A 12291-nucleotide genomic window follows, 5' to 3' on the forward strand; every position below is an offset into this window, starting at 1 on the left:
CACTAGGCCCATTAAGGCCCATTAGATTACCGGGGGGTTCCGGTAACCTCCCGGTACTCCGGTAAAATGCCGATTTCATCCGGAACACTTCCGATGTCCAAACATAGGCTTCCAATATATCAATCTTTATGTATCGAGCATTTCGAGACTCCTCGTCATGTCCGTGATCACATCTGGGACTCCGAACAACCTTTGGTACATCAAAACATATAAACTCATAATGAAAATGTCATCGTAACGTTAAGCGTGCGGACCCTACGGGTTCGAGAACTATGTAGACATGACCGAGACATGTCTCCGGTCAATAACCAATAGCGGAACCTGGATGCTCATATTGGCTCCTACATATTCTACGAAGATCTTTATCAGTCAGACCGCATAACAACATACGTTGTTCCCTTTGTCATCGGTATGTTACTTGCCCGAGATTCGATCGTCGATATCTTAATACCTTGTTCAATCTCGTTACCGGCAAGTCTCTTTACTCGTTCTGTAATACATCATCCTGCAACTAACTCATTAGTTGCAATGCTTGAAAGGCTTAAGTGATGTGCATACCAAGAGGGCCCAGAGATACCTCTTTGACAATCGGAGTGACAAATCCTAATCTCGAAATACGCCAACCCAACAAGTACCTTCGGAGACACCTGTAGAGCACCTTTATAATCACCCAGTTACGTTGTGACATTTGGTAGCACACAAAGTGTTCCTCCGGTAAACGGGAGTTGCATAATCTCATAGTCATAGGAACATGTATAAGTCATGAAGAAAGCAATAGCAACATACTAAACGATCAAGTGCTAAGCTAACGGAATGGGTCAAGTCAATCACATCATTCTCCTAATGATGTGATCCCATTAATCAAATGACAACTCATGTCTATGGCTAGGAAACATAACCATCTTTGATCAACAAGCTAGTCAAGTAGAGGCATACTAGTGACACTCTGTTTGTCTATGTATTCACACAAGTATTATGTTTCCGGTTAATACAATTCTAGCATGAATAATAAACATTTATCATGATATAAGGAAATAAATAATAACTTTATTATTGCCTCTAGGGCATATTTCCTTCAGTCTCCCACTTGCACTAGAGTCAATAATCTAGATTACACAGTAATGATTCTAACACCCATGGAGCCTTGGTGTTGATCATGTTTTGCTCGTGGAAGAGGCTTAGTCAGCGGGTCTGCAACATTCAGATCCGTATGTATCCTGCAAATTTCTATGTCTCCCACTTGGATTAAATCCCGAATGGAATTGAAGCGTCTCTTGATGTGCTTGGTTCTCTTGTGAAATCTGGATTCCTTTGCCAAGGCAATTGCACCAGTACTGTCACAAAAGATTTTCATTGGACCCGATGCACTAGGTATGACACCTAGATCAGATATGAACTCCTTCATCCAGACTCCTTCATTTGCTGCTTCCGAAGCAGCTATGTACTCCGCTTCACATGTAGATCCCGCCACGACGCTTTGTTTAGAACTGCACCAACTGACAGCTCCACCATTCAATGTAAACACGTATCTGGTTTGCGATTTAGAATCGTCCGGATCAATGTCAAAGCTTGCATCAACGTAACCATTTACGATGAGCCCTTTGTCACCTCCATATACGAGAAACATATCCTTAGTCCTTTTCAGGTACTTCAGGATGTTCTTGACCGCTGTCCAGTGATCCACTCCTGGATTACTTTGGTACCTCCCTGCTAGACTTATAGCAAGGCACACATCAGGTCTGGTACACAACATTGCATACATGATAGAGCCAATGGCTGAAGCATAGGGAACATCTTTCATTTTCTCTCTATCTTTTGCAGTGGTCGGACATTGAGTCTTACTCAACTTCACACCTTGTAACACAGGCAAGAACCCTTTCTTTGCTTGATCCATTTTGAACTTCTTCAAAACTTTGTCAAGGTATGTGCTTTGTGAAAGTCCAATTAAGCGTCTTGATCTATCTCTATAGATCTTAATGCCCAATATGTAAGCAGCTTCACCGAGGTCTTTCATTGAAAAACTTTTATTCAAGTATCCCTTTATGCTATCCAGAAATTCTATATCATTTCCAATCAGTAATATGTCATCCACATATAATATCAGAAATGCTATAGAGCTCCCACTCACTTTCTTGTAAATACAGGCTTCTCCAAAAGTCTGTACAAAACCAAATGCTTTGATTACACTATCAAAGAGTTAATTCCAACTCCGAGAGGCTTGCACCAGTCCATAAATGGATCGATGGAGCTTGCACACTTTGTTAGCTCCCTTTGGATCGACAAAACCTTCCGACTGTATCATATACAACTCTCCTTCCAAAAATCCATTCAGGAATGCAGTTTTGACATCCATCTACCAAATTTCATAATCATAAAATGCGGCAATTGCTAACATGATTCGGACAGACTTAAGCATCGCTACGGGCGAGAAGGTCTCATCGTAGTCAATCCCTTGAACTTGTCAAAAACCTTTCGCAACAAGTCGAGCTTTGTAGACAGTAACATTACCGTCAGCGTCAGTCTTCTTCTTGAAGATCCATTTATTCTCAATTGCTTGCCGATCAACGGGCAAGTCAACCAAAGTCCACACTTTGTTCTCATACATGGATCCCATCTCAGATTTCATGGCTTCTAGCCATTTTGCGGAATCTGGGCTCACCATCGCTTCTTCATAGTTCGTAGGTTCATCATGATCTAGTAGCATGACTTCCAGACCACAGGATTACCGTACCACTCTGGTGCGGATCTTACTCTGGTTGATCTACGAGGTTCGGTAGTAACTTGATCTGAAGTTTCATGATCATTATCATTAGCTTCCTCACTAATTGGTGTAGGTGTCACGGAAACCGGTTTCTGTGATGTACTACTTTCCAATAAGGGAGCAGGTACAGTTACCTCATCAAGTTCTACTTTCCTCCCACTCACTTCTTTCGAGAGAAACTCCTTCTCTAGAAAGGATCCATTCTTAGCAACGAATGTCTTGCCTTCGGATCTGTGATAGAAGGTGTACCCAACAGTCTCCTTTGGGTATCCTATGAAGACACATTTCTCTGATTTAGGTTCGAGCTTATCAGGTTGAAGCTTTTTCACATAAGCATCGCAGCCCCAAACTTTCAGAAACAACAACTTTGGTTTCTTGCCAAACCACAGTTCATAAGGCGTCGTCTCAAAGGATTTTGATGATGCCCTATTTAACGTGAATGCGGCCGTCTCTAAAGCATAACCCCAGAACGATAGCGGTAAATCTGTAAGAGACATCATAGATCGCACCATATCTAGTAAAGTACGATTACGACGTACGGACACACCATTACGCTGTGGTGTTCCGGGTGGCGTGAGTTGCGAAACTATTCCGCATTGTTTCAAATGTAGACCAAACTCGTAACTCAAATATTCTCCTCCACGATCAGATCATAGAAACTTTATTTTCTTGTTACGATGATTTTCAACTTCACTCTGAAATTCTTTGAACTTTTCAAATGTTTCAGGCTTAGGCTTCATTAAGTAGATATACCCATATCTGCTTAAATCATCTGTGAAGGTGAGAAAATAACGATATCCACCACGAGCCTCAACATTCATCGGACCACATACATCTGTATGTATGATTTCCAACAAATCTGTTGCTCTCTCCATAGTACCGGAGAACGGCGTTTTAGTCATCTTGCCCATGAGGCATGGTTCGCAAGTACCAAGTGATTCATAATCAAGTGGTTCCAAAAGTCCATCAGTATGGAGTTTCTTCATGCGCTTTACACCGATATGACCTAAACGGTAGTGCCACAAATAAGTTGCACTATCATTATCAACTCTGCATCTTTTGGTTTCAACATTATGAATATGTGTATCACTACTATCGAGATTCATCAAAAATAGACCACTCTTCAAGGGTGCATGACCATAAAAGATATTACTCATATAAATAGAACAGCCATTATTCTCTGATTTAAATGAATAACCGTCTCGCATCAAAAAAGATCCAGATATAATGTTCATGCTTATCGTTGGCACCAAATAACAATTATTTAGGTCTAATACTAATCCCGAAGGTAGATGTAGAGGTAGCGTGCCGACCGCGATCACATTGACTTTGGAACCATTTCCCACGCGCATCGTCACCTCGTCCTTCGCCAGTGTTTGCTTAATCCGTAGTCCCTGTTTCGAGTTGCAAATATTAGCAACGGAACCAGTATCAAATACCAGGTGCTATTGTGAGCTCTAGTAAGGTACACATCAATAACATGTATATCACATACACCTTTGTTCACATTGCCATCCTTCTTATCCGCCAAGTACTTGGGGAAGTTCCGCTTCCAGTGACCAGTCTGCTTGCAGTAGAAGCACTCAGTTTCAGGCTTAGGTCCAGATTTGGGTTTCTTCTCTTGAGCAGCAACTTGTTTGTTGTTCTTCTTGAAGTTCCCCTTCTTCTTCCCTTTGCCCTTTTTCTTGAAACTAGTGGTCTTCTTGACCATCAACACTTGATGCTCCTTCTTGATTTCTACTTCCGCAGCCTTTAGCATTGCGAAGAGCTCGGGAATTGTTTTATTCATCCCTTGCATATTATAGTTCATCACGAAGCTCTTGTAGCTTGGTGGCAGTGATTGAAAAACTCTGTCAATGACACTATCAACCGGAAGATTAACTCCCAGCTGAGTCAAGTGATTATGGTACCCCAGACATTCTGAGTATATGTTCACTAACAGAACTATTCTCCTCCATCTTGCAGCTATAGAACTTATTGGAGACTTCATATCTCTTAATCCGGGCATTTGCTTGAGATATCAACTACAACTCCTGGAACATCTCATATGCTCCATGATGTTCAAAACGTTGTTGAAGACCCGGTTCTAAGCCGTAAAGCATGGCACACTGAACTATCGAGTAGTCATCAGCTTTGCTCTGCCAGACGTTCATAACATCTGGTGTTGCTCCAGCAGCAGGCCTGGCACCCAGCGGTGCTTCCAGGACGTAATTCTTCTATGCAGCAATGAGGATAATCCTCAAGTTACGGACCCAGTCCGTGTAATTGCTACCATCATCTTTCAACTTTGCTTTCTCAAGGAACGCATTAAAATTCAACGGAACAACAGCACGGGCCATCTATCTACAATCAAACATAAACAAGCAAGATACTATCAGGTATTAAGTTCATGATAAATTTAAGTTCAATTAATCATATTACTTAAGAACTCCCACTTAGAAAGACATCCCTCTAATCCTCTAAGTGATCACGTGATCCAAATCAACTAAACCATAACCGATCATCACGTGAAATGGAGTAGTTTTCAATGGTGAACATCACTATGTTGATCATATCTTCTATATGATTCACGCTCGACCTTTCGGTCTCAGTGTTCCGAGGCCATACCTTTGGCTCATCAAGTTTAACCTGAGTATTATGCGTGTGCAAAAACTGGCTTGCACCCATTGTAGATGGACGTAGAGCTTATCACACCTGATCATCACGTGGTGTCTGGGCACGACGAACTTTGGCAAGAGTGCATACTCAGGGAGTACACTTTTATATTGAAATTTAGTGAGAGATCATCTTATAATGCTACCGTCAATCAAAGCAAGATAAGATGCATAAAAGATAAACATCATATGCAATCAATATAAGTGATATGATATGGCCATCATCATCTTGTACTTGTGATCTCCATCTCCGAAGCACTGTTATGATCACCATCGTCACCGACGCGACACCTTGATCTCCATCGTAGCATCGTTGTCGTCTCGCCAATATTATGCTTCTACGACTATCGCTACCGCTTAGTGCTAAAGCAAAGCATTACAGGGTGATTGCATTGCATACAATAAAGCGACAACCATATGGCTCCTGCCAGTTGCCGATAACTTGGTTACAAAACATGATCGTCTCATACAATAAAATTTAGCATCATGTCTTGACCATATCACATCACAACATGCCCTACAAAAACAAGTTAGATGTCCTCTACTTTGTTGTTGCAAGTTTTACGTGGCTGCTACGGGCTTAGCAAGAACCGTTCTTACCTACGCATCAAAAAATTCCTACGCACACGCAAGATCATGGTGATGCATAGCAACGAGAGGGGAGAGTGTTGTCCACGTACCCTCGTAGACTGAAAGTGGAAGCGTTAGCACAACGAGGTTGATGTAGTCGTGCGTTTTCACGGCCCGACCGATCAAGCACCGAAACTACGTCACCTCCGAGTTCTAGCACACGTTCATCTCGATGACGATCCCTGGACTCCGATCTAGCAGGATGTCGGGGAAGAGTTCCGTCAGCATGACGGCGTGGTGACGATCTTGATGTTCTACCGCGCACGGCTTCGCCTAAGCATCGCTACAATATTATCGAGGATTATGGTGGAGGGGGGCACCACAGACGGCTAAGAGATCAATGATCAATTGTTGTGTCTATGGGGTGCCCCCTGCCCCCATATATAAAGGAGCAAGGGGGAGGAGGTGCGGCCAGGCAAGGGGCGCGCCAGGAGGAGTCCTACTCCTACCGGGAGTAGGACTCCCCTATTTTCCATGTTGGACTAGGACTTGGGGGGGGGAGGAGAGAGAGAGAGGGGAAAGGAAAGGGGGCGCCGCCCCTCTCCTTGTCCAGTTCGGACTTGGGGGGGCACGCGGCTGCCCCTTGGCCTCCTCTCCTCTTCCTCCACTAGGCCCAATAAGGCCCATTAGGTTACCGGGGGGTTCCGGTAACCTCCCGGTACTCCGGTAATATGCCGATTTCATCCGGAACACTTCCAATGTCCAAACATAGGCTTCCAATATATCAATCTTTATGTCTCAACCATTTCGAGACTCCTCGTCATGTTTGTGATCACATACGGGACTCCGAACAACCTTAGGTACATCAAAACATATAAACTCATAATGAAACTGTCATCGTAACGTTAAGCGTGCGGACCCTACGGGTTCGAGAACTATGTAGACATGACCGAGACACGTCTCCGGTCAATAACTAATAGCGGAACCTGGATGCTCATATTGGCTCCTACATATTCTACGAAGATCTTTATCGGTCAAACCGCATAACAACATACGTTGTTCCCTTTGTCATCGGTATGTTACTTGCCCGAGATTCGATCGTCGGTATCTTAATACCTAGTTCAATCTCATTGCCGGCAAGTCTCTTTACTCGTTCTGTAATACATCATCCTGAAACTAACTCATTAGTTGTAATGCTTGCAAGGCTTAAGTGATGTGTATTACCGAGAGGGCCCAGAGATACCTCTCCGACAATCGGAGTGACAAATCCTAATCTCGAAATACGCCAACCCAACAAGTACCTTCGGAGACACCTGTAGAACACCTTTATAATCACCCAGTTACATTGTGACGTTTGGTAGCACACAAAGTGTTCCTCCGGTAAACGGGAGTTGCATAATCTCATAGTCATAGGAACATGTATAAGTCATGAAGAAAGCAATAGCAACATACTAAACGATCAAGTGCTAAGCTAATGGAATGGGTCAAGTCAATCACATCATTCTCCTAATGATGTGATCCCGTTAATCAAATGACAACTCATGTCTATGGCTAGGAAACATAACCATCTTTGATCAACGAGCTAGTCAAGTAGAGGCATACTAGTGACACTCTGTTTGTCTATGTATTCACGCAAGTATTATGTTTTCGGTTAATACAATTCTAGCATGAATAATAAAAATTTATCATGATATAAGGAAATAAATAATAACTTTATTATTGCCTCTAGGGCATATTTCCTTCATAAGGTTGGTCTGGGCCGCTTCATCCTACAATATTGCCGAATCAAAATAAGACGTTGGTGGTAAGTAGTATGACTATTCCTGCCCACAACTCTGTGTGTTCTACTCGTGCATATCATCTACGCATAGACCTGGCTCATGATGCCACTATTGGGAATCGTTGCATGGAAAACAAAAAAATTGTACGCACACGCATTGATCTATCCATGGAGCTGCATAGCAATGAGGGGGAGAGTATGTCTACCTAATCTCGTAAACCATAAGAGGAAGCGTTTCACAACACGGTTGATGTAGTCGAAATTCTTCACGCTTCAACTGATCAAGTACCGAACACACGGCACCTTCGTATTCTACACACGTTCAGCTCGGTGACGTCCCTCTCCTTCTTGATCCAGCAATACATCGAGGTAGTAGATGAGTTCCGTCAGCACGATGGCATGGTGACGGTGATGGTGAAGTGATCTCCTCAGGGTTTCGCCTAAGCATTACAAAAATATGACCGAGGGTGTAAACGGTGGAGGGGGCGCCGCACACGGCTAGGCAATAGTCTGGGGGTGTGCTAGCCCCCCCTCCCCACACATATATATAGGTGGGAGGGAGAGGGGAGGCTGCCAGGAGGAGCCCCAAGTAGGCCAAATCCTACTTGGGATCCTCCCCTTGGCCGCCCCTGCCATGTTTGTCGAAGGGGAAAGGAAAGAAGGACGGAGGGGGAAGGAAGGGGAATCCTATTCCACTCTTTCCTTTCCCTTCCCCTCTTCCCTTCTCCTCCTAGGCCGCCCATATGGGGGGCGCACCAGCCCCTTGTGGCCGGTGCATTTCCCCTCTTGGCCCATAAGGCCCATATCTTTTGCCGGGGTTGCCCGGAACCCCTTCCGGTGACCCGGTAAGTACCAGGTACCCCCCGAAACTCTTCTAGTGTTCGAATACCATCTTACTATATATAAATATTTACCTCTCGACCATTTCGAGACTCCTCGCCTTGTTCGTGATCTCATCTGGGACTCCGAACAAAATCCAGTCGCCAAATCACATAACTCATATAATACTATATCGGCATCGAACGTTAAGCGTGCGGACCCTACGGGTTCGAGAACTATGTAGACATGACTGAGGCACCTCTCTGGTCTAAAACAAATAGCGGAACCTAGATGCCCATATTGGCTCCTACTTATTCTACGAAGATCTTTATCGATCGAACGGTTATGACAACATACGTAATTCCCTTTGTCCATCGGTATGTTACTTGCCCAAGATTCGATCGTCGGTATCTTCATACCTAGTTCAATCTCGTTACCGGAAGGTCTCTTTACTCGTTCCGTAATACATAACCTTGTGACTAAATCCTTAGTCGTTTGCTTAAAAGCTTATGATGTGTATTACCGAGAGGGCCCAGAGATACCTCTCCGATACTCGGAGTGACAAATCCTAATCTCGATCTATGCCAACTCAACAAAACACCTTCGGAGATACCTATAGAGCATCTTTATAATCATCCAGTAACGTTGTGATGTTTGATAGAACATAAGGCATTCCTACGGTATCCAGGAGTTGCATAACTTCATAGTCGAAGGAATATGTATTTGACATGAAGAAAGCAATAGCAATAAAACTGAATGATCATTATGCTAAGCTAACGAATGGGTCTTGTCCATCACATCATTCTTCTAATGAAGTGACCCCGTTATGAAATGACAACTCATGTCCATGGTTAGGAAATCTTAACCATTTTTATCAACGAGCTAGTCTAGTAGAGGTTTACTAAGGACATGGTATTTGTTTATGTATTCACACATGTATTTAAGTTTCCGATCAATACAATTCTAGCATGAATAATAAACCTTTATCATGAATAAGGAAATATAAAATAACAACTTTATTATTGCCTCTAGGGCATATTTCCTTCAGCATTGTCACCCCCAGACGCCCTGGCCTCACCGGAATCCGCTATTTAAAGGCGGCCACACCCGGCTAACTCCACGCCACAACACAAGCCGCTCCATAGCCTCCTCCCTTACATCGCATCCGCCATGACTGCATGCGGCAACACTTTGTGGGAGGGCCTTTCCATGGAGATGAGGCATGAGGTAGCTGTCGTTGCGGCCACCTGGAAGAGCCGCCGTGCCAGGCGGACCGAGGCCGGCATGCCTGCCAGCTCGCCCAAGTTCTCCAACAATAAGGACGACCCCACGATGGAGACGGGCTTCGACGATACCGCAACAGAGCCCGCGCCTATGCACGCTGGCTTCACCATGGAGCAAGCGCAGGCGCACTACAACGCTGCCATGGCAGAGGAGCAGCCTGCGTCGGTGCCTATGTCGGTGTTGCAGCAGGTGCAGGAGGAATAGCGATACAACATGTTCCTTGTAGAGCAGCACCGGCTGGCGGAGGGCCAGATCGACGGCGAGCGCGCAAGCGAGGAGACCATTGCCTATGAGAGGGAGCGCATTGGCTTGGTGCAAGCCGTGTGCCACTGGCGGCCCTATCTTTGGGGCCGGTCATTCCAGATTCGCACGGATCACTGCAGCCTCAAGTTCTTATTGGACCAGAGGCTGTCTACCGTGCCGCATCACCAGTGGATCAGCAAGCTCTTTGGCTTCGACTTCACCATCGAGTATCGTTCGGGCCGCCTTAACATCGTGGCCGACACCATGTCCAGCCGCGACGCCGACCACGACGCAGCCATCGACGACTCTGTTGGGGTGGCTCTCTGCATCCGCTTGAGGCCCTCCTTCGCCCTCTTTGTTGACATCCGCAGGGCCACCGCGGACGCGCCGGACGCTCAGCTCCTTCGGTAGCGCCTTGATGCCGGCGACTTGGAGGAGCCGTGGCATCTGGCGGATGGCTTGCTCCTTCATGGGCGCCGTCTCTTCATGCCAGACAACGATGACCTTTGTCACCAGGTTCTGCAGCTGGCACACTCAGCCGGCCACGAGGGTGTGTAGAAGACCCTCCACTGTCTCCGCGCCGACTTCTACATCCCCGGTGATCGGGCACTGGTCCGGGACTGGGTGCGGTCTTGTGTGACGTGCCAGCATAGCAAGACGGAGGCACTGAGGCCGGCTGGTCTACTACAACCCTTGGCGGTGCCCTCTCAGGTCTGGATTGATATCTCCATGGACTTCATCGAGGGCCTCCCCAAGGTGGGCGGCAAGTCCGTCATCCTCACGATGGTCGACCGCTTCTCCAAGTACGCGCATTTCATCGCGCTCGGCCATCCCTACACTGCCGCATCCATGGCCCGTGCCTTTTTCGACGACATCGTCCGCCTTCACGGGTTTCCCTCTTCGATCGTCAGCGACCGGGACCCGGTGGTCACGGGCCATGTCTGGCGCGATCTCTTCTGGATGGTGGGCGTGAAGCTTCGCCTGATCACGGCCTTCCATCCTCAGGCGAATGGCCAATTCGAGGTGGTCAACAAGGTGATTGCCATGTATTTGCGTTGTGTCACAGGTGATCGTCCTCGCGCTTGGGTGGACTGGCTCGCGTGGGCGGAGTACTGCTACAGCACCTCTTATCACTCCGCCCTCCATGCCATGCCGTTCGAGGTGGTCTATGGCTGACCGCCCCCGCCCATTCTACCGGTTGACCCGGAGACGGCTCAGACGGAGGCGGCGGGCGACCTTCTTCATAGCCGGGACGAGATGCTTGCGAGGGTGCGGCAACGCCTCATTCAGGCCCAACAGCTGGCCAAGCACTACTACGACGGCCACCATCGTGAGGCGGAGTTCGCGGTGGGCGTCTGGGTGTGGATGCGCCTTCTTCACCGCTCTACGCAGTCCCTTGACCCGCGCGCGAAGCGCAAGCTGGGCCCTCGCTACGCCGGGCCATTTTTCGTGCTGGAGCGCATCGGAAAGGTGGCCTACCGCCTTCAGCTTCCGGCCGGTGCTCACATCCACGACATCTTCCATGCGGAGTTGTTGAAACCCTTCCGTGGGGAGCCATCGACGACCATGCCAGCGCTTCCTCCGACCTCCGACGGGCGACTCCTTCCCGGGCCAGCGAAGGTGTTGCAGGCCCAGCTATGCCGCGGGGTGTGGTACTTGTTGATCCAGTAGGAAGGCCTTCCGGGGGAGGACGCCACTTGGGAGCAGCGTGACGAGTTCCGCTAACACTATATCCAGACTTCCAGCTCAAGGACGAGCTGTTTGTGCACGCGGGGAGAGATGTTATGACCGGGGTAACTTATACCCGGAGGAGGCCCACTGAACGCGTTTAGTTAGGGGCTTAGCCCACAAGTTATCTTATTTTTATTAGCATCGAGATTATATAAACAGCTGTAAAGGTTCTTTTGGAAATTAAGCAATAAGATAATTCTATTACCCGGCTCTCCGAGGAGCCGAAAACCCTAAACCCTAGCCGCCTCCTCTCATTGCAGCCGCCTCCTCCTCCGCGTAGGACGGCGCCCAGCCGCCGGCCGCCGCGTGTTCGCCCTCGCCTATCTCCCTCCTTCCCGTACAACCTCCGGCCTAAACCCGGTAAAAACCTAGTTCCTACCATCGTCCCACACCATTAGTAAGTGGTGGGCATGATCATGCTACCACCACAAGTGTTAATTTTCTTCTGC

General features: G+C 47.0%; 1 protein-coding gene across 1 annotated transcript; it reads left to right on the forward strand.

Moving 5' to 3' along the window:
• Nucleotides 1-11368: 11368 nt before the first annotated feature.
• On the forward strand, nt 11369-11782 carry LOC147965085 (uncharacterized). Its single transcript, XM_087530282.1, has one exon. The coding sequence runs from the start codon at nt 11369-11371 to the stop codon at nt 11780-11782; it is 414 nt and encodes a 137-aa protein (XP_087386408.1).
• The last annotated feature ends 509 nt before the right edge of the window (nt 11783-12291 follow it).

This window comes from Triticum urartu, chromosome 6A (assembly GCF_056163025.1).
Source record: "Triticum urartu cultivar PI428250 chromosome 6A, HENAU_Tu73, whole genome shotgun sequence".
Taxonomy (NCBI): Eukaryota; Viridiplantae; Streptophyta; class Magnoliopsida; order Poales; family Poaceae; genus Triticum; species Triticum urartu.

Excerpts from the sequence above, each read along its gene's own strand:
- LOC147965085 (XM_087530282.1), top strand. The coding sequence starts at position 11,369 with ATGCTTGCGAGGGTGCGGCAACGCCTCATTCAGGCCCAACAGCTGGCC.